Source organism: Amia ocellicauda, chromosome 1 (assembly GCF_036373705.1).
Source record: "Amia ocellicauda isolate fAmiCal2 chromosome 1, fAmiCal2.hap1, whole genome shotgun sequence".
Taxonomy (NCBI): Eukaryota; Metazoa; Chordata; class Actinopteri; order Amiiformes; family Amiidae; genus Amia; species Amia ocellicauda.
The window spans coordinates 46,838,986-46,866,935 of NC_089850.1; the positions used below are offsets into that span (position 1 = coordinate 46,838,986).

Consider the following 27,950-nt stretch of genomic DNA (forward strand, 5'->3'; position numbering starts at 1 on the left):
ATAGTCACACAGGGTAAACCAGTATAACTCAGTCCAATACAGAGACATCCACATGCAGAGACACTGCAGTGAACCACATACTTGTATTGATCAAGGGTTCATGATAATCATAATTAAGAGAATCAAATCAGTGCATGCCCTTGATTTTACTCAAGTGAGTCAGATGAGGGCTGACGCACTGTAACGATCTGATAACTGAAACCGAACATTAGCAGGACAACTGCGAAAATATTGCCGGAGTGTCAGGTTACAGTCTGTGTGGGATGTAGACAGAATGCAAAATACTGTACACAGAGACTGGAAAACTATCACGTTATGTCCATCTTCTTCAGATAAATCTATATTAACAACACATTTATTTAACAGTATAAAACACACAAGGTAGAGGTTTTATTGGAGCACACTAATAAATCACAAGGTATAAGATTAGGAAACGTTATACAAATTGTACTGTTTTATACAGACTTACATCACCAAATGGAATGTTTATGTCCTTGTGCAAAAATAGACATTCCTGCAGCTACACGTTGACATTCTGTAAAAATGTTGTATTTGCGATATCTGAAAACAACAAGAAGTCCTCTTCATAAAAATAAAATAAATACTATTTTGAGCCTGTAAGTACTGGCATTGCAGTTCTGACCAGCCTATGTGTTATTGTAAGGAACAGTGTGGGCCTAGTGATGATCCATAAGGAGGTCTCAGTTAAGTGTTTGAATAAATAAAAAGTACAAACAAACAAACAAACAAATAAATAAATAAATAAATACATAAATAAATAAACAAACAAACAAACACAAAAAAATCATTTCCCAGGACTAAGCCTTCAACTACCTAAAGCTGCATTTGCAGTATTCATGTCCTGATGTTGCATAGCACTGTACATTACAATTACAGTTGTCTGGTCACATGATCGGAGAATGAGCAGCTCGAGACAGTCAGTCCGTCCGTCCATTATACCAGCTCAGTGGACCACAGTGCGCCTTTAAGTCCCGTCACTCTTCTCTTGGCTTTCCGCAGGATTCTTTGCAGTTTCTGAAGACGATGCTTCTCCAGCTTGATCGCCATCGTCTGTTGAAAACAAACATGAGAACAACAACAACAAAAAGATTTTACAATATATCTGTGTTTGTCCCTGTATGATGTGCATCACTATAGAGCAGTGGTATTCAAACTTTGTTACATGAGTCCCCCATTTAAATTTTCATAGCTTTGTTCTTGTAATTTGCATAAAAACAAATCTCTGTTTTTGCCTACAAGACTGGCATGTTTATTTTCTAAATGGTGTTTTAATTTTGTTGGCATCAAACTGTCATTGAGCTGCTGCACCAAAACACAGTGAGGCCTTAATCCTCCTCTTAGTGTAATGGAAGTAAATCCAAACTCCAAGTATGCTTAGTCATACTTTCTGTTTTTTGTTGACCTCTTACTGAATCATGTGCAGCGGATTCAGGCTTTAGCTAGAGTGCCTTTCAAGATCAATTATCGATCCATTTTTGCAGCTGCTAACATTAGCTTTCTCTGGTTAACAGACTCCTGGTCTCCAGTCAGAAAATGGGTTTAGATTCCGGAAAGCAGAACAAATAAATTATTAAAATTTGAAAGAGTGTTATATTACAGATTTAATTTATTTTTAGGTGCTTAAGTGTTTTTAATGGGTTAAATATTGTACAATTAGGCAAATGTAGACAGAAATGATTCCTTACATTATGCACCCTCTGCAATTCCTCCACGACCCCCCAGAGTGGCGCACCCCAAGTTCGGCGACCACTGCTGAAGAGTGTGCCTGTATGCAGGACTCATGTATCAATAATAGATGTTTATATTTACATTGCATTCTAAACATCAGACAAATATATGGAAAAACACAGGTGTATTTACCCGACACAGAGAGCTCGGACAGTTTATCAGGAAGGTCCGAGGTTCCTGCTCCGGCAGGGGATCCCAGGATGTCTGGCAGAGCATTCCTGCGTCCTGTTCTTCCAGTTGCAGCGAAATCTGTAACAACGGGCTCCACATCAGTCATCGCGGGGTCCTGTCCTCATAGTACCACCTGAAATAAAGCGTTGCCAACATTAGCCTCACTGTGGAAGGATCCCATGACATTGTGAAGTGGCTCCCGAAGGACTGCGTGTCACGGCCTCGTATTTGGCCCATGGTCCCACCTGACATTTCTGCTCCACATTGACACTTTTTTCTATATCATGTAAATAGTACTGTCACATACAGACAGAGTATCGTTAGATACTTTAAATTCTAGTTATTATTATTTATTTATTTTATTATTTCTCAGCATATGCCCTTACACAGGGCACCATACAGTTGTCACAAGAAATATTTTCCAAAACATTACAATATCCTGCAAATACCAAGAGTGCAGAAACATGAAGAGAAGTGTGGATCCCTAGTGTGTGCTGGAGAAAAAAAACATTTATGTAACTTAGATGATTTCTACTAAATATGCCGCTGTGTCTTGAAATAGAGTGTCCTGAAAGGCAACCAGCTGATGCCATTTTGTGACCTGCTAAAAGAGCTGAGAAACTGTCCCACTTAGGTCAGCATCCTTCCTGCTGCAGTTAATACGAGTGGAATTTATAGTCTGTGCAGTTTCGCCTGTCCATTGAAAGGCTGAATCTGCGACCAGACCATGAAACTGGCTCATTAACTGACAAATATACCAGGCCCAATGCAAACAAGAATAAAAGAACTGAGCTTTAATCACTTAACCAGCAGAGGGCTCTGCTCACATTGTCCAAACAGGGAAACCCCTCAGCAAAATATCAGATTTTGTAAAAGGTGGGTGATGGCAGCACATGGACAATCTTGCCAGAATTAAACCACAGGAAGCATTAGGATACATTATTACCTTATTCTGTAAACCTTAAAAGAAAATGCTAATTCATAATCTTACAGCTTTTCTGCTCAGAATATCTCTGCTTGTTAAGTATCACATTGGTATGTCTGTGTTGTGATCTGGATGCTTCAGGATGCCTAGCTCAGTTGATATCAGTAGCCTATTATCTGACATTTTATTGGGATGTGTGGAGCTGCCAAAGACAGCTAGGTTATTGTACTTCAAACTTATTTTTTCCTTTCTACACAACTCTTCTTGGATTGTAGCCTTAGCTCATGGATACCCATAGCCATTTTGAGACGGCAAGCTTTGTTGATTTTGACATTTTTCATTTTGCAGTGTAAACTCCCACATCAGTTTTGAACCAGTTTTGAATCAATGATTAGCTATTCATGAGGTTTACTTCGTGTCTTGTACACACTGTAACTATAGAGTTTCTGCTGCAAAGTTAGCACACTCACTTCAACTTCATGTGAGAGCTACTCCATTCCCAACCTTAATTAAAAAGCAGTGCAGTAGAGATAAAGGCACATTCAGATGTCTCTCAGTACTGGGCTTTGATCTGTAAAGCCCTTGCAGATGGATGGCTAAAGCAGCTCATGCTCTTATCAGCATGAATAGAAACTGCATATGTAATTCCTCACTGCAGGTCTTACTGTGCTGTGAAATCAGTAGTATCAGAAGATTTCACAGGATTATGCACTACAAGGACCATCCAGTTATTTTCAAAAACAATTTAGCCATTGGCTGAACTTGCACCAGGCCTAGTGGCACATTTTATCCCATAACCACCATTTTGATAAAATTGCTGTGCATAGCAGCTCAGGCCCACTACCATACTTAGTTTATGACCTCGTATTGTATCTTTTCTAGACACCAACTAATAACTAATATAGCCCAAAACTTATCCACTTCTGTTCAGATACAAGAATGATGACACATCCACATAATTAAATGACCCTCTTTATCAGTAATAATCACCTTCAAAGTGGATTATTTTATTGAAGTTGCAATCAACAGCAAATTTCTCAAAGCTCTCCATATTCAATGTATGAATATTGTTTCATGCTATCATAACAATCATAAAAAAACTATTACCAAAAAAAAAAAAAAAAACACATCTGGAGGAAAATGTACAGAAATCCCCATTGTGCTTCTTGTGTAGATTAATATCATGTAAACTGTGGACAGTTAGAAAGACCACTGCTTTTATAAATCCTTTATTAATGATGTTAGCAAGTGGGAAACAAAGATTTGTATTCACTATCAAAACCAGGCTGTGCACAGTGTGGGATGCCATACCTGCAGTGTTCAGATGTTGGAAATAACTGATCTTATTGAACACAAAGATTTGCCCTTGACATTCCTCCTGTTTATTACAATGTAAAACAGTTACTTAAAACAGCTGCTGAAACTCCTCTCCTGGTGAGATGACACCTGTCAGGTATGGGTGAGTTGCCTGTCGAGAGCCCAGCCCGGCCACACTCACACACTGGTGAAGTTCAGCCCAGTTTGATTCTGCTGCCTTCAAAGGATCAAAATGGCACTGCATGTTTCACCTAACACATCATTGCAGTGAAGCCACACTTCCTGTCTGCCCTGGGCTCTGTGACCCTGGCCTGAATGTACACTCACTGTGTTGGACACCACTTGGCTCGGTTGGGTGGGCTGGCTGACTTTGCAATGACCATAGGCTAATGGACCATTAGAGTCGCTTTGTGCGGACCTGCGATTTTGCTGCTGAGCTGAATCTGATGTCAATTTGTGTTTCTCTTGAGGATTAACATCTTTGTTTGCATCAATGTAATACACCTGATGTGTTTATTTTGCTGCCACTCTGACAGCAAGACCTCTATAGCATTTATACAGGCTACTGCAATATTAGATTTTATGGACACAATTTTAGTACTGAATGAGTAAAACCTTTAACCAGTGTTGCTGTTTAGCTAGACATTCTGTATGGATGCATGTATCGTACAGTGCCCAGCCCTGGAGCAAGTCCAAGGAGCACAGAGCAGCCAATTACTGTTAAGGCCTGATCAATAAGTCGATAATTTTCTATTTAGTATAGCGCCTTTCATAGAGTAGCAACAGAGTGCTTTATAGATTGAAAATGAACAGACAAACAAATTAAACAAGTAAACCATTGATAGTGACATTTGGTACTGAAAGAAACTGGTGAATAACTGGACAGCATTGGAAAATACACTCACCTAAAGAATTATTAGGAACACCTGTTCAATTTCTCATTAATGCAATTATCTAACCAACCAATCACATGGCAGTTGCTTCAATGCATTTAGGGGTGTGGTCCTGGTCAAGACAATCTCCTGAACTCCAAACTGAATGTCTGAATGGGAAAGAAAGGTGATTTTAGCAATTTTGAGCGTGGCATGGTTGTTGGTGCCAGACGGGCCGCTCTGAGTATTTCACAATCTGCTCAGTTACTGGGATTTTCACGCACAACCATTTCTAGGGTTTACAAAGAATGGTGTGAAAAGGGAAAAACATCCAGTATGCGGCAGTCCTGTGGGCGAAAATGCCTTGTTGATGCTAGAGGTCAGAGGAGAATGGGCCGACTGATTCAAGCTGATAGAAGAGCAACTTTGACTGAAATAACCACTCGTTACAACCGAGGTATGCAGCAAAGCATTTGTGAAGCCACAACACGTACAACCTTGAGGCGGATGGGCTACAACAGCAGAAGACCCCACCGAGTACCACTCATCTCCACTACAAATAGGAAAAAGAGGCTACAATTTGCACAAGCTCACCAAAATTGGACAGTTGAAGACTGGAAAAATGTTGCCTGGTCTGATGAGTCTCGATTTCTGTTGAGACATTCAGATGGTAGAGTCAGAATTTGGCGTAAACAGAATGAGAACATGGATCTCTCATGCCTTGTTACCACTGTGCAGGCTGGTGGTGGTGGTGTAATGGTGTGGGGGATGTTTTCTTGGCACACTTTAGGCCCCTTAGTGCCAATTGGGCATTGTTTAAATGCCACGGCCTACCTGAGCATTGTTTCTGACCATGTCCATCCCTTTATGACCACCATGTACCCATCCTCTGATGGTTACTTCCAGCAGGATAATGCACCATGTCACAAAGGTCGAATCATTTCAAATTGGTTTCTTGAACATGACAATGAGTTCACTGTACTAAACTGGCCCCCACAGTCACCAGATCTCAACCCTATAGAGCATCTTTGGGATGTGGTGGAACGGGAGCTTCGTGCCCTGGATGTGCATCCCACAAATCTCCATCAACTGCAAGATGCTATCCTATCAATATGGGCCAACATTTCTAAAGAATGCTTTCAGCACCTTGTTGAATCAATGCCACGTAGAATTAAGGCAGTTCTGAAGGCGAAAGGGGGTCAAACACAGTATTAGTATGGTGTTCCTAATAATCCTTTAGGTGAGTGTACATGTCATACATATACCGTATGTTTCCTATAGGACTAGTTAAAACACAAGAAACACTGCGATTCCAGAGAATGTGAGCTTCCTTCCAGAGTCTTGCAGCCAAGCAGCCTGCACTTCCTAAAAGCAGCCTTTTAAAGTATGCTGTTCAAATGTAGACTTCTATATGCAGAAGAGCTAATTATGCACAGCACACAAAACTGTGAAGTATTCAACAGATGGTGGATGCACACATTTCTGCACATCTGGGGAATAAGAAATAATCCTCTCACAGATGTCAAAAGATTTAGAATTTAATCAAACCCTGATTTTCTTTCCAGTGTGCAGCCTATTTAAAGACTTCATTGGTAATGTGCACAGGAAGTACCATATCAGTACACTTGTCAAGTGTTTCAGAAGACAGATGAGCATTTTAATGCGTATGCTTTAAGGGTAAACCCAACTATAGGAGAACATTTTCTTATTTTCCAGGTATTTTTTTCCATAACATTTCATGATATCATGAACCTTTGTTCTTTATCATAGACATGAGCATTCACTTGGAGAACCAAGGTCTGTAATTATTTATCCCTATTAAACTCTGCCTGTTGAAGTTACCTTCATTAAAGAGGACAAGCTAGGTCAACATGTATAGAGGTTTAGAAAAACTACTAAATGCTGTCAGATCACAAAATGACTAATTACACTGAATGTTTTCCAAGACGGGAAAGGCTAAGCCATCAATCTTCAGCCCCACAACTTACCTCCACAGTGCATTTTTAACAAGATGCTAAGCTTTAATTTCCACTGTCTGCCTGAAACCTGGAATATTTAATTCTGTCTTGCATGGTATAACAAATATTCACGTTCAAAATATAATAATGGAAGTGACAGCATTTTCCTTGCATGGTGGCTAAACGCCTAGCACAGTGGCCTTCTATGCCCAAGACATTTTAGGGGGAAATAACTTTCACATTTATCATTAAAGATGGTAAGATTGGAAATGTTTTTAAAAGCATCTATTTGGACATTTTCAAAATGTTCAAACGCATGTAGCAATCTGGCAACAACAGGTACCACTATGTCAACTATTCTACTGCTGCTACTACAAATAATAATAATAATAATAATAATAATAATAATAATAATAATAATAATAATAATAATAATATTATTATTATTAACAACAACAAATAGTTTATTAGCATTTAGTTTGCATACATAAGAACAGACTTTAGCAACATCTTAAACCGACTAATGAATTAATGAATACAAATAACACAGACCCAACTGTCCTATCATCTACATGTTGAAACCTCAGTTCTGTTGCTTTCTCTTACATAAAGACCTTTCCCTGAAACTCACAGATCTGCTGCCAAAAGGAAATCTTCCGCCGTAAGGCACACCACATGCCAACGCCTCCAGCCAGAGAGATGTAGGTCCTGTTTAATATGAAGTTCACTTAGTCAGCACGATTAGCAGATGCCTGCTGGCTCCTATAACGTCACCCGTCTCAACTCTCTCTACTCATGAAAGAGATTCACACCTGCAAAAGAAATCTACTCACAGCTCTCTGCCTTTCCTTCATCTCTGTCAGACTGAACCACTGCGTATCTCATCTTCAGACCTCCATATAAAAGGTTATTTTCTCGCTTTTCAATTGCACTTGATAAAAACATGCTTCCTTCACAGTTCTCTAGTTTGCTACAGCTTTGGAGCGTGCAAACAGCATAGATGTTGGGTGCCGATAATATCTGGGGTTAAAAACAGAAAGCAAAACCAAAGATGAAAGCCGTGTATTTACTTTTAAGTTTCAATACCTTGAGCATGGAACTAGAAGAGGTTTTCATAGAAATCCATTCTGCAGTAAAACTAAAAAGATAGAGAGATAGATATAGATAGAATGCTTTTTCCATCTCAGAAATGTAGTCCAAGTTAATGTGAAATGCTCAGACCCTTCCGTGATGGCATTAGGGTTATTATGCTGACACAATCAGACTCACACACATACATTAAAGTAATGGTGTTGCTCACACTGCGGATGATGCCAGAATTAGTGCCAGCAGACAGCAGCTTGTTGGTAACTGTTTCACATAAATAGTGTATCTCGCTGTTCCCCAAAAAGACATGTCCTCACAGATCTGTGAAGCCACTGAAATTGGCCTTAATTATCAGGTATTGTACATTCCAGTCTTTCATGAATCTGTATATAAAGGCTTGAGAAGAACAGGAAACGGATGCCAGAAATCCAGAGATTGTATTTCTAAAGAACAATCACAGTCATAGATTCACCCTGTACATTTATATGACCATATACTGACATCTAAGTAGGGCCCCATGCTTTGTGTGACTGGCCATAGTAATGATATGGACAAGATCACGCAAAACACAGGGCCCTACATATAAGCATTAGACTTTACTCTGCTCTGTATTCTCTCGTGCCACATTAGTTGCTTCTTGTTGCTTAGTGACCCTGTTACCTCATTTAGTCATGTTCACCTGTCCCCAGCCTACAAAGAATAGCTAACTGCGTAGGTTTAATTCATGAATATGGATGACACTTCTGTCTAAGAAGAACTTACGCCAAAAAAAGTTGAAAATTGATTACATTATAATACTAAAAGTCTGGATATTTCAAAGAGGCTCAAAATAACCTCTGAGCTACTGAAGCATTAGACGGGAGACTAAAGTGGCTGCAGGAAAGGCTGTGGTGCTCTTCACTGCAATAATAATGGTAAATATACTTTTAGTCCCACTAAAAGATTCAATTCATTATTCTGTTCAGTTCCATTCAGTCAATACCTCTCCCACCCATTAGTTTGTGTAGATGATAACACAAACAACACACAACAGATCTTCAAATACTACAATTTTTATATGAATTATACAGAATGGCTAATTTCTATAGGAAATTAGCTCAAAGCTCCACTTTAATTACTTTTTAAAAGGCTTCAACTGGACTGAGAAGTTTCCCTCAGCAGACTCCTTACACAGCCGCAGAAACAGCTGCAGGCCTTCTGTGGGAACTGGGTCAAACGGACTGCTGAATGCCTCATAAGACTTAATACTAATACCAAACAAAGGTGGTTGCATAAGAGTTCTGACTAAATGAGGAAATGTATAGGAGGCTATCACATGAGGTTCTATAATATATATATATATATATATATATATATATATATATATATATATATTGGACAGTGCAATAAATTCAACTGACATTATTATTTGTATCTATTTCTTGGCAGACGCCCATATCTAGATGCCCTTACATAATACACTAGAGTACAGCCAGCCTTTATTACATGACAGAAAATAAATACATCTACAACCGTTTGTTAACCATCACAATGACAAGAAAGGATGTGTAATGGTCTGTGATGGCTTGCAGCCAGTTGTTTTGCGTTAATGTATGTAACTCATGAGCCATGACCCTTTACATAATGACAGTGCAAGTTTCTTTCCCTGTACGTGACTATTGCCAGTGCATTTAGGCTTCTAGCAGCAGCCTGTTTGTGTTCCTCAGTATGAAATCAATGGCCTCCCCATGGCCACATGCTTAATAGAGCACCATGTTAATGCAAACTGATTCAGGCTTTCTACTCCAGCAGTCTTAACCAGGCCATACAGGCACAGCAACTAGGGCATTTCAGAGAGTAATGGGCAATGCACATGATCTTCATTTTCGTTCTCCGAGAAATGTACACCGTTTAAAGCTCAATAGGTGCAACAGAAATGTCACTACAGAACAGAAGCTCTTCAATTAAGAGAAGGAATTCAAACCACAACCGATACTAGTCAAGGTTCTGGTATTATAATATATTTTTTCCTACAAATGTATGATCTAAGGGGAAACAACTATCATGGTGGCGAGTGTCATCTTTGCAAGCCACAAACCAACAAAAACCATTAGATTAATTACGGTTATCAGCCACATTAGTCATAGCTGAAGAAAACCTGTAATCTGCAGTGTTTTACTGGCTTTAGTAAAAGTCTGACAGCCTATATACTCTTATGCTTTATTATTCAGTGCACATTTTGCTTTTAATAATCTTACCCTTAAGGGGAAGCAAATAAATGCAAATTTTGTTCAAGGTCCATGGCTGATCTTATTAACTATTCTATGAATATGCTTGAGAGCAGTCAAGTTCTTTACAAATACACGTATTCCAATACAGAGACATTTGTATTATTGATTTAAATGAAAAACTCTCATGATTTTCAGTCTTTATATTTCAGCACTGCTTGTAAGTCATTGTTAGTGCAGAGCGAAAATGATAATTGGCTTCCAAGACATTCACAGGAATTCACTGTACCTGTCAGTCATGTGTCAAGAAACAAAACACCACTAAAACCCCCGAAGGAGTTTCAGATCTTCTTCATATAATTCTGTCATTAATTTGAAAAAGAAAATGCTCTGAGTGATGCTTACCTTAAACAACAGCAATGTATTCATTATGGGTTTTTTTGTAATTATGTATCATATATATTAATTGGAATTTTGTTTTCTGTCACATCAGATCCCAACAGAAGCAGTCACTGTTGTTATTATCAATTTAGGTTAAACTAAAGGGCATTTCTAGCTTGTCACTGCTAATTATGAGAAAGGAACAAAATATTATGGGATGTCTTCTGCCAAGAAAATATAATTACTTAATCTTTTTAGAGGGATGCTCTGACCTATGTAATATAGAATTATTATTAATTCCTACAGAAAATATTTTGAATTGCAGAACATCTATAGGGATTTTGCATGGATTACAATTGTAACCAATACCTTATGGTTATTTCAATATATTAAAAGTCTATGCCTATGCTCTTAAAAACTATAAAATAGAACTAAAATATACTAGACACTATTTTTGTATTTTATGTATTTATATTTACTGAAGCAGAACTGTGATCATGACACTAATCAGACACCTCCTTATAAAACACAGCGCCAATGGATATTTAATTTCAGGCAGGGGGGAGGGAAACACACTTAACCAACTACTTGATGGAGAAGTGCAGGTTAGTCGTATGAAAGAGTTTAATCCTGTGCTATATTTAGTAAAGCGGTCGGTCTGCAGTGGCAGATGATTGTGATGAAATTAAAACCAACAGAAAGAAGCCAGTGTGTGGCAACAGCTTGGAATAAAAACAGCACAATTTCAGTGAAACATTTTCCAACTCTGCCTTCACAGACAGCAGGAATGTCAGTAGTATTTTGACACATACCTCTTTTCTGTCACTTTTATGCTTCTCCAAACAAGAGGTGACATACTGCACAGCATGTCACTCCTTTGCATCATGATATTTGTTAGTATGAGAACAACACACTGTAGGTTTTAGACACCATTTCAGCATAAAAGGCACCAACTCCCCAGTCCCCAGTGTCATGGTCTGAGCACCGGACAAGAATGGTTTTCAAAATATCCAGTGGGACTCCATCGGAAGGATCTCTAAATACAGCTGAAGGTGTCGGAATATGAAATTAACAAGTTAAACCTTTTTAATGGTATTATGTTTGAACTCCTCTTGCACAACTCCCTCTCCCCACTATGTCCAAATGTAACACCGTAGACACTACTCCACAGTAGTAGCACAGACACCCATTTTTATTTTTAAAGTTCGTCATGCAATAATTACTCTGCTCATTTATGCAACATTTGCAATATATTACAAGCCAAACTTAATTTGATATTCAGGCGTGTCCTTATTTGGCCAGTATTAACATGTTAAAGGCATTAGGGATTAAAAACTGCTAAATGTGTCTCAGGGACTAATTCCACTGTGTGATTGTGTTCTTCTGTTTGATGAAAAAACACCATCTCAATTTTCTTCATTTTAATTACCAAACAATCAGTTCCTATGTACTCCAACTGAAGGCCTGAGCTCGGAGCCTGTCCAGGCCTGTGGGAGAATCCTGCTAGAGGCTGCTAGAGGCTGTGAGATGGTCTTATTTCTGTAATTCCAGTCAACTCAAATGGCACTTTTTTATCATCATCAAAAAAGTGGGTACATTTACAGGAATATGTTCAAGGTATTTTGCTGACTGGGACACTTGGGCATCTATTTACACACAGCATGATTCATTATGTATAATATATTTGATAGGGAGACCCAGTCAAAATGTATGTAGTGTATAAGAATGGCATGACGTCAGCCTATCCAAAAGATTCAATTTATTGGAGTATTACTCACTGACAGAACACATTTGCAGGCAGGACAGAAAGGAAATTACTTAAAGACCAGCACACTGAACCAGAAGTCTTCAGACAGAACTTTTTTGAAATATTTGCAGCTGAATGGCAAATATAAGCTTTAAAGCAACCATTTTAATCATTTCTAAATCCATGTGATATCCTGAACCAAGGTATCTGCAGTTGAAATAAATCACAGTGCCCAATACTAGGTTAACCAGGCGGAGAGTTATATTAAAAATGCTTGTTGCTTTCTGGAGAGCAAGCTGGGAATCCATCTGCAGCAGCAGTGTTTATGGTAACAATGTAAGAAGATGTACATTTATAAACAATAATCTGCTAGTCTCTCTGGCATCTTTAAAGGAACAACACCCCATTTCTCAATTTTCTCTGAATGCGAGCAGCTCTGCAGGGAAACCATCGCTGACTGTCTGGAGGTGAGAAAGGTGGTGCAGAGTCATTGGGCCATGCTGATTCATATTGAAAATGAGCTCCGAGGGCCCCAAGTGGTGAAAAACATCAACCTTGTGAACCGTGCTAAGCCCACTAAGAGCGTGAGCCCTTTTCCAAAGCCAACCGGATCTGATCGTTTTTAACAGCTTCACAGAAAACGTATTTGAAACCTGAAGAACAGGCAGAGGCGTTGTATTCAATAGTCTTCCTTAAATAGAGCCGCAGCTCCAATTCTGCTGCTTTGTGACTTTGAAAATGTCACACTGATATTCAATTGGTAAGGATCTGTTCATCGTACTGATTGGTTCATTTACCCTGTCCATCAAGGTATGATTAAAAGGTATGATTTTTGACATATTTCGTTTTCATCGGTAGTTCATTTTCTACTGCAGCCCGCCGATCCCATGCAACCTCCGGAAATTGGCCCTTCATCACCAGACATTGGGAACCCCTACTTTAGACTATATCAATATAAAAACAATATACTTTTTATGATTAATCGGACCTCTGTTAGCAGGATGTTAATAGTTAATAGTACAGTACAAGGGTTTGTAAATTATTTTAATGCTATTCATCACATCACAGGACAGCACTGTGGAAGGCGATGCCACTCAATCCTTCTGTGCCTTACTTCAGTCAGGACAACTCATGCGATAATTTTACTTTTATTGGCTACTGTTTCTCTTATTTTACATTACATTTGGCTTTGGCCTCACCATTCAAGTGGCCCCTGTCCACCGGTCATTTGGTAACATTTGCATACCTGACTGCATCAAGTCACAGGCAGGGGGCAGTGCTGCTGCCATTCCCCCCTGGACAGGAGAGCCAGGACGCAGGTGAAGGCTGGGGTGGGGGAGCTGAATTCAAACTTAGGTCAAGGGATGCTGTTTTGGGCGAGTTTAAAAAGCTAGCCTTGCCATACATTGAGTGTTCCTCTGAGTTTCCTGTCTGAACCATCGCTTTGCTCAGCGTGATTTGCATAGCTTTCATGTGGACAAGAACACATTTCCTTATGCTGCTCTACTTATTAGACATGACGAATAAGGTGGCTGTATAGTCATACTTATCATGAAGACAAGGAGTTTCCCTTAGTCAGTGGTGCCTTGCACCACTTCCATCTCTTAACCTCTTATCTGTGAAGCTACTAACAAGGCTGCGATTCAGGCCAGGATTCAAAAATAGAGACCTAAATTAGGAATGTATATAGCGATGTATAGCATGTGTGGTCAGTCTCAGTCAGCTCTCATTCGAACCCCTGTGTCACACACACACACCCCACAGCGCCCGTCTGACCCACATGGCTCCACCAGCAGAGTCGCAAACCCGCAGCTCCAACAGGATGGTGCCCTGACCCCAGAGGGGGGACTGAGTGCTGCACCAAGCTCAGAGAGGGAAGATGTCATCCCCCATCAACCCTGATACATGTACACAGGCCCGAGGACTATTTCATTTTATCAAGGTAATTACCTTTATTACGTCATACACCTGAAGTACTTTTAACTTGCCCTCTCCGATGAATCTGAGTTCCTATCATCTGTGTCACACTGCAGTTAGGACATGTGACCTTGGGCAGTATGCAAATCAGATAAATGAGTAGGAAAACAAACCGAAGACAAATATTTAATGAAATCAATAAGTGTATTCTTTAATTGCACTACCCTAATATCAGCCACCATATTGACGTATTTGCAATTATACAGCTCTACTAGAGCTCTCTGCACCATCGATCCCAATGGTTTTGTTTTATTTATGTGTTTATTTTGGTTGCTTAAAAAGAAAATGTAAATAGATAAATGTAAATAATTGCACCATTGCACGCAGATGCAGGTGTTATGTAGAATGAAAAACAAATCAAACAAAAACATGAAACGCTCAGGTTACTAAGATTAATTGATTCATAAATCCACTCACTTGGTCCATAACTCTAAAGTATTGATTTAACAAAGCCAGATGATAAAGCGTTACCAATACCAATCTGAAGCGCTTGCATTACTCTTGTTTTGATGTTTTCCTAAAGCTTGCTCTCTAATGATTCTGCAGCTGTGAACACACCATATGACTTACGAATACCATTGCCAGACTGCAGGTGCATGAACACCTTGGATGTCCATTGGCCATACATATAGAAGCCACATTTTTTTTTTGTATTTAACGCATTGCAAGTCCAATTCTGTTCAATGCTGTTACTCTACATTTTTATATAATTAAACAAGATATATCACAGTGTTCATGGAGTAATCTTGGCACAGTGCAGCACATAAGAATTTGGCTGAAATTACCACATTTGCCTGTAGTCCAGTTTCACAGTGGTGGCTATTATGTCATGTGAAAAAGAGTGCTGTGAGACTTCAAAAGAGTGTAACTGAAGCAGACAGGCCTCTCAGTGCCCACAGCTACTAAATGACAAAACAACTATATTTTCCTGTTTTTTTTTTAATATTTTTTTATTATTATATAAATACTCTGGACACAGAACAGCACTACAAAGTCTGCCAGACAGAATACAGACAGTACATGGTAACGAAAATGTCCATAACAATGTATTTACTTATTTATTCAAGGAAAAATTTGAAACATACTAGTTGTGAAATGCAGCTCCGTAATTGTAAATGTTGTTTTTGACTAATTGAATGTTGTTTTTATACAGTCAACACATGTTTCTGTATAATTAATTTACTGGTCACACCATTGGATAATACCAAAAGCATACACATGATGTACACAGTTGCCCTTGACATTGTTAATATAACATTTGTGCTAATGTCCTAAGATAGGTACTTATCCCAGGATGTTTAGACATTATTATATTGTTTTAATTAAACATCCCATGACAGTCTGTGTCATTGCTCGTCAAAACAGAAACAATAAAAGCAATGAAGTAAAATTCTCTTAAACCATGAAAATTGTGGAAATCCGTGAAATCCTTTTGGGGACAGAGGGAAACTGGATTAATTCAGCCATGCTTTCGTAGAAGTGCTTCATGCCTAATTGGTGACAGCTGATAGGAATGTAAATGATTTATGGACCAGCTTGTGAATTTTATGGAACAGCGGCCCTGTTTTTCCCATCAATCAATCAATTACACTCCCATTGCACAGACACTAATTAAACCTCAGAGTTTTCCATGACCACACAGGCCGCCTGACAGAAACACAGTTTTAATCCTGTGACTTGATTTAAACAATATCTCTAATAAAACAAAAGGCATGTTAATAATACATATAACAAATGTATGCCAAATGGTGAAGCTTTCTTAGATGCCACTGATACAAAGGACCTGATTGTGGATACAACAGAACAGATACAGACGGGTGACAAATTAAAGGAAAATCCTGAATACATGAGTGGAGGAAGATAACAAATGCAGATGCCTCCAATCAGGTGTACTGAATGATACAATTAAGCAATTAACATCCTATCATGCTCTGTGGCATGTATAAAAATGCTGAGCAGTCCCAGTTGACCTCAATTTTGGATCAAGATGGCAAGAGGAAAGGATCTAAGTGACTTTGAAAGAGGGGTCATTATTGAGGCATGCATGGCAGGAGCTTCAGTCATAAAGACTTCTCAACTGGCTAGTGTTCTTGACAAGCTGGCAAGTGCATGTGTGGCGACACCAAGAGAACGGTACAGGGCAGGCTCTGTTTTGCTGTGGGGGGCATCCTGGAATGGTTTTGGTCCACTTGTCCCCTTAGAGGGAAGGGTCACTGCAATCCATTACAATGCTATTCTGAGTGATCACCTTTATCCTATGGTAAAACATTTCTATCCTGATGGGAGGGGTCTCTTCCAGGATGATAATGCCCCCATCCACAGGGCATGAAGGGTCACTGAATGGTTTGATGAGTATGAAAGTGATGTGAATCATATGCTATGGCCTTCACAGTCACCAGATCTCAACCCAATTGAACACCTGTGGGAGATTTTGAACCAATGTGTTAGACAGTGCTCTCCACCACCATCATCAAAACACCAGATGAGGGAATATCTTTTGGAAGAATGGTGTTCATCCCTCCAGTAGAGTGCAGAGACTCATAGAATCTGTGCCAAGCGCATTGAAGCTGTTCTGGTGGCTCATGGTGGCCCAACAACTTACTGAGAAACTTCATGTTGGTTTTTCACCCGTCACCCGTCTGTACATGTAGGCTGGACACATGTTTTATCAAATTATCAAAGGAATCAAATTGATCCAGTTGAATCCCAGTAAAAGCATGGATCTAGATTATAACCATCAGCCTAAGTTGTTAAACGAATCAGTAATAAAATATATAAACGGAAAAAAGCCCTCTATGGGGGATTCTCAAGGTAGAACTGCCAAGGGAAACAGGAAGGGGGCAGTAAGTTGAAATAGAAAGTTAAAAGAAAAAAAACAGGGTGTAGTGGGAAAATTTACTTATTTCCTTTATATTCTGTATATATTATTAATTGTTTCATGTTGTTATATTATACATTGTTTCAGTTTATCTATGAAGCAATCACTAGTTTGTATTTATTCTGTCCGAGAGGTTACTTCAATAAAGCATTGTCTTTTCATGAATTCATTCAACCACTGTCTTCTGGATATTCAATCAGCTGAAACAGTCAAACAGTATAGAGATTGTGTGTTTCAGGCCACAGGTATTTGGTTAAGGACTCGCAACAATGTCTTTGATAAACATCTGTTGCCTACAAATGCTGACCATCACCAATCAACTCATCAAACACTTCAACAACAGTAACAAACTTAGGTCTGTGTTAATTATTATGTATGTGGTAAACATAATGAGATGTAATCACTTCTGACAGAGAAGACTAACCCATTGTCTCTGAAGATACAAAAAGGCTTCTCCAACTCACATCCTTAGTTCTTTTCTTCACTTCATGTGAGAGGAGAGCTCCAGGTTCACCTGTATTTATGTTTTCTGTAATACACCGATGAAGAAGCAACAAGTTTATCCTGGGACTTACTAAAACCACTACAAGGGCAAAGAGAGAAGCGAATATTGCATTGTTTTATCAATAACGACACAGCAAAACTGGAGCCAAGGAATACGTGTTCTACATTGGAGCTGATCTCAGAGGACAAGAGTTTAAATTCGGTCAACTTTCATTCTAAACCATAAAGCTGTTGAAGTGCAAGAAAACTGGATGTAATAACCTACTGACAATGATTACTTTAATGTGCACACAGATTACATCTGGATATTAAAAGGTAACAAAACAATTTTTCATGCCATCATAGACCTCTAATTATGCCTGGATTTCAAAGTATGCTCCCTTGAGAGATGTGCAGAAAGCATATCAAATACTTGGCAAAACTGGATCTTCAGAGCAAAGCATGATGTTTTACATCAGCAAGATTCTCAAGGTTCCTCTGAAGCAGACAACTAAGACAAAATACTGTGGCACGGCTAATTAACTGTCTCAGGCTCACCCGTTTTTAACAATCTGTGACAGCTTCACCTATTTTTAGTTTGCATTGAGTGTTCAGTTATAATGTACCGATACCATTCTTGTTTTTAAAATACTGTGCCAGTTCAAAAACAAACAAGCTACTGTTTGCTTGTGATTGCTATGTACTGATAACAATTATATACATACAAAACTCAATTCAGTTTCATTCAAGAACAACCACAGTCATTATTCACAAACTTGAAAATACTAGTGAGTCAAAATAGTTATTAATTATTATCATATGCAATCTACATTACCTAAAGGATATAATGATCATATTTTACTTCAAAACAAAGAGAGGAGATTTGTAAATAAACTGTATGGAAAGAATTAAAGCACAGGAGTAATGTTTAGTGCAAGTTGGGCTTCGATATCTTAGGTGAGCTGACTTTTAAAGACCTGTGTGGAATGTGGCCCATGACAGGGAATCATCCAAAGCACAAAATCCCCATAGCCTGTCAGTAGTTTTAATTTCCTTATAAATAATACAATACAAAACAACAAATATTAAGGTATATTATGAACTGCAGTGAACCCATGGAGGAATACAAATGGCTGTGGTCCTAGTTATTAGATTTTGCCAATGTTCAAATATGGCAACAAAATCAATAGTAAACAAGAATTGTATAGAATTGTGCTGCAAAATGATCTGCCAGCTTGTCATGTTTTTAGTTACAGGTTTGAATTTAATTAAAATATGAAGCAGCATCATTTCATGCCACAATACCATCTGTTTGACAATCTGCATACTAATTAAATTAAGTCAAGTGAAATAAATCTTGATAGACAGAAACAGATCTAAATGTATGCCTCTCCTTGGGGGTGCAAATTAAATAATCAACAGGAAAAAAAAAAAAAAAGTCACACGCACAAAATCTATCACTCCTACAGTGAGGGAAAAAAGTATTTGATCCCCTGCTGATTTTGTACATTTGCCCACTGACAAAGAAATGATCAGTCTATAATTTATATAATAATATATAAGAGACAGAATAACAACAAAAAAATCCAGGAAAATGCATTTCAAAAAAGTTATACATTGATTTGCATGTTAATGAGGGAAATAAGTATTTGACCCCTTCGACTTAGTACTTGGTGGCAAAACCCTTGTTGGCAATCACAGAGGTCAGACGTTTCTTGTAGTTGGCCACCAGGTTTGCACACATCTCAGGAGGGATTTTGTCCCACTCCTCTTTGCAGATCCTCTCCAAGTCATTAAGGTTTCGAGGCTGACGTTTGGCAACTCGAACCTTCAGCTCCCTCCACAGATTTCCTATGGGATTAAGGTCTGGAGACTGGCTAGGCCACTCCAGGACCTTAATGTGCTTCTTCTTGAGCCACTCCTTTGTTGCCTTGGCTGTGTGTTTTGGGTCATTGTCATGCTGGAATACCCATCCACGACCCATTTTCAATGTCCTGGCTGAGGGAAGGAGGTTCTCACCCAAGATTTGACGGTACTTGGCACCGTCCATCGTCCCTTTGATGCGGTGCAGTTGTCCTGTCCCCTTAGCAGAAAAACACCCCCAAAGCATAATGTTTCCACCTCCATGTTTGACGGTGGGGATGGTGTTCTTGGGGTCATTCCTCCTCCTCCAAACACGGCGAGTTGAGTTGATGCCAAAGAGCTCGATTTTGGTCTCATCTGACCACACTTTCACCCAGTTCTCCTCTGAATCATTCAGATGTTCATTGGCAAACTTCAGACGGGCCTGTACATGTGCTTTCTTGAGCAGGGGGACCTTGCGGGCGCTGCAGGATTTCAGTCCTTCAGGGTGTAGTGTGTTACCAATTGTTTTCTTGGTGACTGTGGTCCCAGCTGCCTTGAGATCATTAACAAGATCCTCCCGTGTAGTTCTGGGCTGATTCCTCACCGTTCTCATGATCATTGAAACTCCACGAGGTGAGATCTTGCATGGAGCCCCAGACCGAGGGAGACTGACAGTTATTTTGTGTTTCTTCCATTTGCGAATAATCGCACCAGCTGTTGTCACCTTCTCACCAAGCTGCTTGGTGATGTTCTTGTAGCCCATTCCAGCCTTGTGTAGGTCTACAATCTTGTCCCTGACATCCTTGGACAGCTCTTTGGTCTTGGCCATGGTGGAGAGTTTGGAATCTGATTGATTGCTTCTGTGGACAGGTGTCTTTTATACAGGTAACGAGCTGAGATTAGGAGCACTCCCTTTAAGAGAGGGCTCCTAATCTCAGCTCGTTACCTGTATAAAAGACACCTGGGAGCCAGAAATCTTGCTGATTGATAGGGGATCAAATACTTATTTCACTCATTAACATGCAAATCAATTTATAACTTTTTTGAAATGCGTTTTTCAGGATTTTTATGTTGTTATTCTGTCTCTCACTGTTAAAATACACCTACCATTAACATTATAGACTGATCATTTTTTGTCAGTGGGCAAACGTACAAAATCAGCAGGGGATCAAATACTTTTTTCCCCTCACTGTATAAGAGCACTGTCAGAAAGAAAATCAGTCTTCATTGTGCACCATGTAAGATACAAAACAGGTGCAAAAATGAACTAGTAAAATACAGTTTTTAATCACTTTGTTTACAGTGTATTGCCACCTCTGCTAAACTATTACTTTTACTAGCACTGTTTCATTCTGTGGTGTAACTGTTGGCTTTATAAAAAGTCTGTACTCATATCACCATTCAAAAGCTGACAAAGTGTGCATTGACAAGGTGTGCATTTGTCTCTGTGAGAAAAGGAAAATATTAAATATTCTAATTCCATAAACTATCCATTTCAAATATTCTTGGGATACACTGGAAAAAAAATCCAGAGTAACAAAACAAAAAAAAAAAAAAAATACAGACTGAGCTCCTGCCAACCTATTCTTCTTGACCTATTTTTGAACAAATTTTCAGTTCAGTCTGCCCAGGCAAACATTTTTTTCTTGTCTTATTCAGCTTTCACAATTCACAATATAAATATATTTTCAAACCAGCCATGCCTCTGCTTTTTCAATTCGAGTTGCTGCAGTAAAACACATATGCTAGAGAAATAAACAAATAAACAATCTGAATCCAGAGAGGTGTCAAAATCTTCTGATGAACAGAGAACAAAGTGCATGAAAAAGGAGATGACTTAGCAGCACCTAGTTACCATGTGTCAGCTGACTTTAGGGCTGTGCAGAATTGAGCATTGAAACAAGGCAAACAGACATGGCAAGTCCAAAGACATTTCAATACTGAGTCACTTGCTGTACATGTTCATTTTCCAGAAGAATACAATATTTTAGCCAAAGATTAGAAACAATCTCCTAGTAGTCATGGCTAAAACATTTCAAACAGAATGACAGGTGAAAATCGCGGCTGCAATGGCACAGACTCCCTGCGACTGAGTATAATGTACGTAATGTATAATATGGTATAATGGAAGAGGATGTGCACAGTGATGTAGGCTATTTGTATTGGCTCTACTTTAACCCTCTGAGGTCCCCCGTCCCCCGTCCCCCATTTTCACCTGATTAAACTGCAACTGATTCAGAGGTTTCTGTGACTCAAAGGTGCCTCTAATTACAAAGTGGTATATATAGCCCAGAGCAGTGCATTACGCAGGCTGCCTGTGCCCTGAACAGATCCACTCCACTGTGGAAGCTATTTGCAGAACTGGGCAGCGTGTTATTATTAAACTTCTGGTCTCATTAAGGGGAACTGAATTAACATGGCTTTAGAAGCACCAGAAAGGGAACACGCTACAGCCACAGTGCAAGTTCTCTTCCTCGGCTGAGAACGAAGGCAAGGTTAAAACATTTTTTTTATTGATCTGCTGAGCTCCTTGTTGTTATGTCAGCAGAAAAATGGAGCAGCATCGCATCTGACTTTTATCTCTCATTGGCTTCCTCTTCTGAAGCATTTTGAGCTGTCTTTGATGTACACTACATCACTCTCAGTTCATGTAACAACAATATTCTAAGACCAAAAGAAACATTATATATATATATATATATATATATATACACACACACATACACAAACTTCTGTTCTTCCCTACCCTTCTCTAATTTTAAATGTCAAACAATAAATATCCTAGACATACATTTTCTAATTTGCAGAAACACTGTAAAACAAGGAAAAAAATGTAATGTGTTTTTGGGGATTCAAAGAATTGTCTGCATAGTATATTAAAACAAAAGATCCCTACAGAAGGTATAGCTAATTAATGTAATTAAAAACTGTCCCATTAAATATGATTAGCCAACCTGGGATTATGCCGTTTAAAAATAGCACATCTACCATGACACAGAATCCACAGAGATTACCTGAGTGCAGCTATGGTCAAACAAGTCATTAATACTTGTCTACACTAGGCTTCTGCACATGTTACATGTCACTGGTATAATCCATTGGAAAGTAAGATCTTCATTTTAACGTAATTAGTTTATATTCCAATGAACCGCATTACGTACTGTGGACTTTCAGTTTTCATGTATGAGGTAAACAATTAGGAAACTATTGTGCAATCTGTCCTTAAATTAGTGTTTGCAAGTATTATTATTCAATAATAATTGTGAACTTTAAGAGCTATCAGAAGCTACAAGATAATGCATTGTAAAATAATAAAATCATTTCTTGTCACATTTGTAGGTGCAACTGTCACTCAAGTTCAAGCACATGCTAAATTGTATTGTGATTGTAATGGGATACACTTTACCAGATCAAACTATCACAATTGCATTTCTTTACAGCCTGTGCTCAGCTGGTGCTGTTGTAGGGTTTCGGGCTTTCTCGTTTCTCTTGTCAGCATATGCACCTGATTAGAGTGTGAGTTCATTCAGCCCTATGTAAAACTCCCTGCCAGGCCCTTGCTCAAATGTGACTGAGAGCCTGCCGGTGGTGTGATGTCATAAGACATTAACCCAGGCAGGAACACTGCATCGGGAGGGAAAAAGATGTCTGCAATGTTTAAGAGAAGCAGTTAACATTAAATTCAAATAAATAAATAGATGTTGTCATGTACCAAGGTTTGTGTTATCCTTGTGTTGTCATGGGCATACGACTATGGCACAGTAAAGACTCGTCCTGATGGTGAGTAAGTTTGCCATGTGCAGGGCCTGCTTTGTGTAGAAAAACCGCAGACAATGTGCTTTCCCCACACACAACAATCTGTGGTTGTCAGGCCCATTTCTGTGGATTTCTATTCTGTAAGGTGTTAACCATATTCATAGCATTTTTTAACTCCTTTTGTTTCTGCTTGTTTTGTTTTTGTATTTCAGAGGCTGTTATCCATTAGAGACAAGAGACTTTTGGACAGGCAGGTGATAGAAGCAGTGCATACATGCTCCCGGGACTTCCTGAATTGTGAACAGTGGACGTTATACCTTTGATTTTGGTGGCTGAATATCTATACACCCCATTTCAACATACTTGGCATCCTATGACAATGTAGTTTAGGCACATTGTGTTACCTTAACTGACCTATTCCTTTGTGACTTCTAATTACACTGGAAAGAACACTAGATAAATAACATTTTACAAGAAATCATTGTCTCCATGTGAAAGTCGATATATGGATTTCACACTTGTGTCTTTCCAACTCGTGTGTGACAGAGGATGACCCTCAACTCATCAGCAGGGCCGTGTCCAAGTTATTATTCTCTTCAGATGCATGATCTAGCTGTAGCCTCTCTTTGGAAAATACTTGAAGCTTCAGTGATTTTTCAAGGAAGTAAAGCTGGTAATTCATCATCAGAAGACATTACCAGCTAGAATAGGATGTGCCAATCAAGCAGACAAATACCAAAAATCAACAGTAAAGAGGCTATTTTTAGCACTGAAGACACATCAGTGATAGAACTCAATGAGTAACAATCAGAGGTATACACACAACCTGTCTTAACTTGGTTGAATCAACTATAGGTTGAATCAGTGTTAAATAAGATCTGAAAACATTTAGCACTGTCAAATATGTTTTCTTAAATTAACAAGATGTATTAGGCTAAGCGGATCATTGGATAGTGGTGTCAATTTTGGAGAGGGAAGACTCCTCTCTCCTGGGTGCATGTTATGACATCACTGAGAACTATTCCAATTAGAGGGTGAGAACCTGCAGGATGGATCTGAGCCGGTACAGGGCTGCCCTAGTGTAAACCCAACATGAGATTCGCTTTAAATATTGTGCCCCTCACACCTGTGAATGGAGGCAATGCAAACTGAATGTTTTCCTTCAAGGAAACCTACCTGGAAGTACAGTATAGCATGAGGAGGAAAAACCCAGATCCATCTCTCCTCTTTGGTTTGCTGCAGAAGGTAAGACACCGCTGGCCTGTGAGTTTGATTTTTCTAATTTCTATTGGGCCAGCGAAGAGGCTCTTGAGGACAAGGCCAAGATACAAAGAACACTGACACTGCTCATCCCTAACAGTCTCTATACCAGTCTCTAAATCACTGCAAGCTAATTGCAGATGTCCCCTATCTGAATTATATACATTTTTATCTTTCCCAGGATGAAACAAAAAGAAAAGCACATTCTTGTGGCTGAGTCATGCATAAGAAAGGCATTGTACCACCGCCTCCTACAGAAGAGAGTATAGATTCCTTCAATACTTCTCCTCTTTGGTTTGGTGCTGAGATTAGGTCTTACAGTAAGACTGACAAAATGCCATTATGTTCCTGGACAATTTTACATTGTGTAACACATTTGGATGTCACTAGAGATCCTTCAATGGAAACTGTCATCGAGGATGAGAGATTAAACACCATATGTGCTGCAGCCTCACATTTTCAGCATTAGCTTGAGCTCCATGCACTTCTGTTACTTTACTGATGTAAAAACTTCACACATTTTCTCCTCAACCCAGATACGTTTCTTCCATTACAGATCTCCTACTTTAATTATGTTCCAAATTGTAATGTGAGACCATACCATAATGTACTTATAATTATAGATTAAATCGGGAAAATCCACAAATAATGTCACTGCCTGAGTAAATTTGCCTTTGCTCCTTTTCCTTTGTTTTATTTTATTTTCCAGCAGAATGAATAGCAATTTCAACAATTCATATCTCCAACTCATAAGATGTATATAAGTTTTTTTTTATACCAGGCTGTGTTGCTTTTGTAATTACAAAACTGGAAGCAAGTTCTAAATATATGGGATAAACATGCCCCTGCAGCTGAAAATCTATTTTGGAAATGCTAGTTTGACAGAAAAGGCCAATATGAGTATGTTGCAACTACATGTAAACTCCAGATCACGGGATGCAATGTTTATGTGCTTTCTAAACAAAACCAACATTTGCATTAATTTCCAAGCCAAACTCTTTGACCAATTATGTGACCAGACTGAAACTGCTACTGTAGTTTCTACACAAAGACACATCCTGCATCCTGCTGTCTATTTTTCATTCATGGCACTGAATCATTTTAATTTAGTAACAAGTAAAAAGTTATGACCATGAACTGCTGTAGTCAGCAGTATAATATAGTGGATTTGTTAGCTTTCATTTCCTTCTCCCAATGGTCTTGTTGTATTTTGGGACTTACTGACGGCAGAGGGTTTCTTGCCAGACCCTATTTTAAAGTTTACCACACATATGACTTCCACCATTCAGGCCCGAGTGAGTGTGAAGATTACAGGATGAACAGCAGGAAGCAAAGCATAATAGAATTAAAATAGAACATGCACCTAAAGATAAAGTGTCACGTGAACACAGAGTAACTCCTTTTTCTGTTGCCACACTCACTGGCCAGATGTTTGTCCACAATAGGCTGCATCACTATACTAATATGTATAAAATCAGAACATTTTGTATCACCTTTAGTACCAATAGGTTTGTTGGGAAACCATTTTGCACAATGATGGCTGCGTAATTAATTTCTTAGGGATAACTGATTTGTTTATTGATTCAGCTCAGTGTGTGCCAAACAAACTGAAACAAAACTGAAATAATTTGCTGCAGTCCAGTATGACTAAAGAATACAACATTCATATTCAGATTCAGACATAACAGTCTATTCCCACAAATGCAGGCTTTGTCTATGCATTTGCTCAACACTCTTGCCACTAAGGTTAATAATAAATCGTTTCCATGCAGCTGAGCATTTCTTTCCCTGAATGTTGTTCTTTATGCATAGAAACCCCCACATTGCTACGACAAAATTATTTTTTTCCCTTGAGAACTTGAAGATCTTTTTTGACAGTAGGCTAAAATTTGACAAAGTGATGTACTGTACTACTCTGAGAGGAATTCCATCATATGCACTTAAAAGCAGTTTAGTTTTAGAAAATGAGGTCACACTTTAAAATAACGGGCACCAATTCTGAATCGAGCTCCCACAGGAATATCATATGGATCCTCCTGCACTTCACTGAGTTCTGCTGCTGATCACAGGTGTAAACTAACCCCCTGACCTAGTCTGTAACCCCATCACTAACCCCGATCACAGGTGTAACACAAGCCCAACTCCCCTGAGCTGGTCTGTCACCCTTTCATTAAGCCTGGCCCCCACCTTGTGATGAACATCAGCACTCAGATGAAGTGCAGGAGGTATCCGGGTGTTATTCATACAGCAGACGGTTTAGGATTGCTGCCCATTATTGTACAGTGACGGAAAATAAAAAAACTATAACAAATCGTGATGCTGTAAACCTTGAGATGATATTAGGAGACGCTATGTTCAAAGTGACTGTAAATAACCCATCGACTGACTGCTACACCAGCGCTTATCGGCTGTGCTTTGGCGTGTGTCAGTGACACTGAATTCCCAGTCCGGATCTCCTGGAGATGAGGAGCTGGTTATCTTGCTGTGTTCAATCAGATCATGTGAATGCATCTCCAAATACAAACACAACAATGCAACACACACACCAAAAACACATCCTGCGGGATAATATGATCAAGAAGCGTCCATGCAGGCTGCTGTGTGCTTCCCAGCGCATGATGCAAGGTGCCACTTGTTCCCGCAAAGATGTAATCCGACTGTTAAAATGTAACTCAGCACAAAGCATGTGCCAGTTCGGGGACCCACGGAAGAACACACCGCCCACGGGTGTCAACACAGCAGCACGGCGCTCTATTTCTCACAGACACTTACCCACCCGTTAAGCAGAACAGGGAGAAGCGGCGATTTCCCACTTAAAACGCGGAGGCGCCTCGGCGGTCCATGGGGAGAGCAGGGCTTGCACACGGGCTGCTCGGCGCGCCGCTCCAGCGAGGCATTCCTGCGCGGCTGCGTGACGTCATGCGGGCAGGTCCGCGGCGGGGCGGGCGCTGGCGGCGGAGAGTGGCGTGGACGCCGCGGTGCAGAGCGGTATACACCCGGCACAGGGATGCCCAAATGGGCCTCTGTAATAACAAAATGGAAACGAGTACCAGTTAGCCCCCACACCTCGGCGTATATGTATATCAGTGGTTTTAGTGTCGGGGGTGGGGGGAGCATCATTTGCCGCACAGACACAGATAAATAAAGATACCGCGCACGCATTCCCCGAGAAATGATGTTTCGTGTTTCGTGTTTAGTAATACGGTCGGAGTTATAGTGTAGCACAGCACATAACAATACAATACATTGATAATACAGTATTGCTCTACACTACAGTGTATTAAAGTACAGTGTATCACGGTGCATTATAGGACAATCCAGTAATAGTACAGTATGTT

The 27,950-nt window shown here is 39.4% G+C and overlaps 1 protein-coding gene across 2 annotated transcripts; it reads right to left on the reverse strand.

Annotated features, from left to right (window-relative positions):
• Positions 1-366: 366 nt before the first annotated feature.
• On the reverse strand, positions 367-27,545 carry pkib (protein kinase (cAMP-dependent, catalytic) inhibitor beta). 2 transcript variants are annotated; one of them, XM_066707544.1, is made up of 3 exons: positions 27,389-27,545; positions 1,882-2,053; positions 367-1,071 (listed from the first exon to the last, which is right to left on the reverse strand). In XM_066707544.1, the coding sequence occupies exons 2-3, from the start codon at positions 2,024-2,026 to the stop codon at positions 986-988; spliced, it is 231 nt and encodes a 76-aa protein (XP_066563641.1). In that variant the 5' UTR covers positions 2,027-2,053; positions 27,389-27,545; the 3' UTR covers positions 367-985. The 2 variants fall into 2 exon arrangements, with proteins under 2 accessions (XP_066563641.1, XP_066563633.1); XM_066707536.1 differs by having other exon boundaries at positions 27,385-27,545.
• Between the last annotated feature and the right edge of the window lie 405 nt (positions 27,546-27,950).

Bases quoted from the DNA above. Each gene is read 5' to 3' on its own strand.
- pkib (XM_066707544.1), bottom strand. From the start codon at position 2,026: ATGACTGATGTGGAGCCCGTTGTTACAGATTTCGCTGCAACTGGAAGA. The intron at 1,072-1,881 runs GTAAATACACCT...TGTTTTCAACAG, and splicing joins GTCCGAGCTCTCTGTGTCGG to ACGATGGCGATCAAGCTGGA.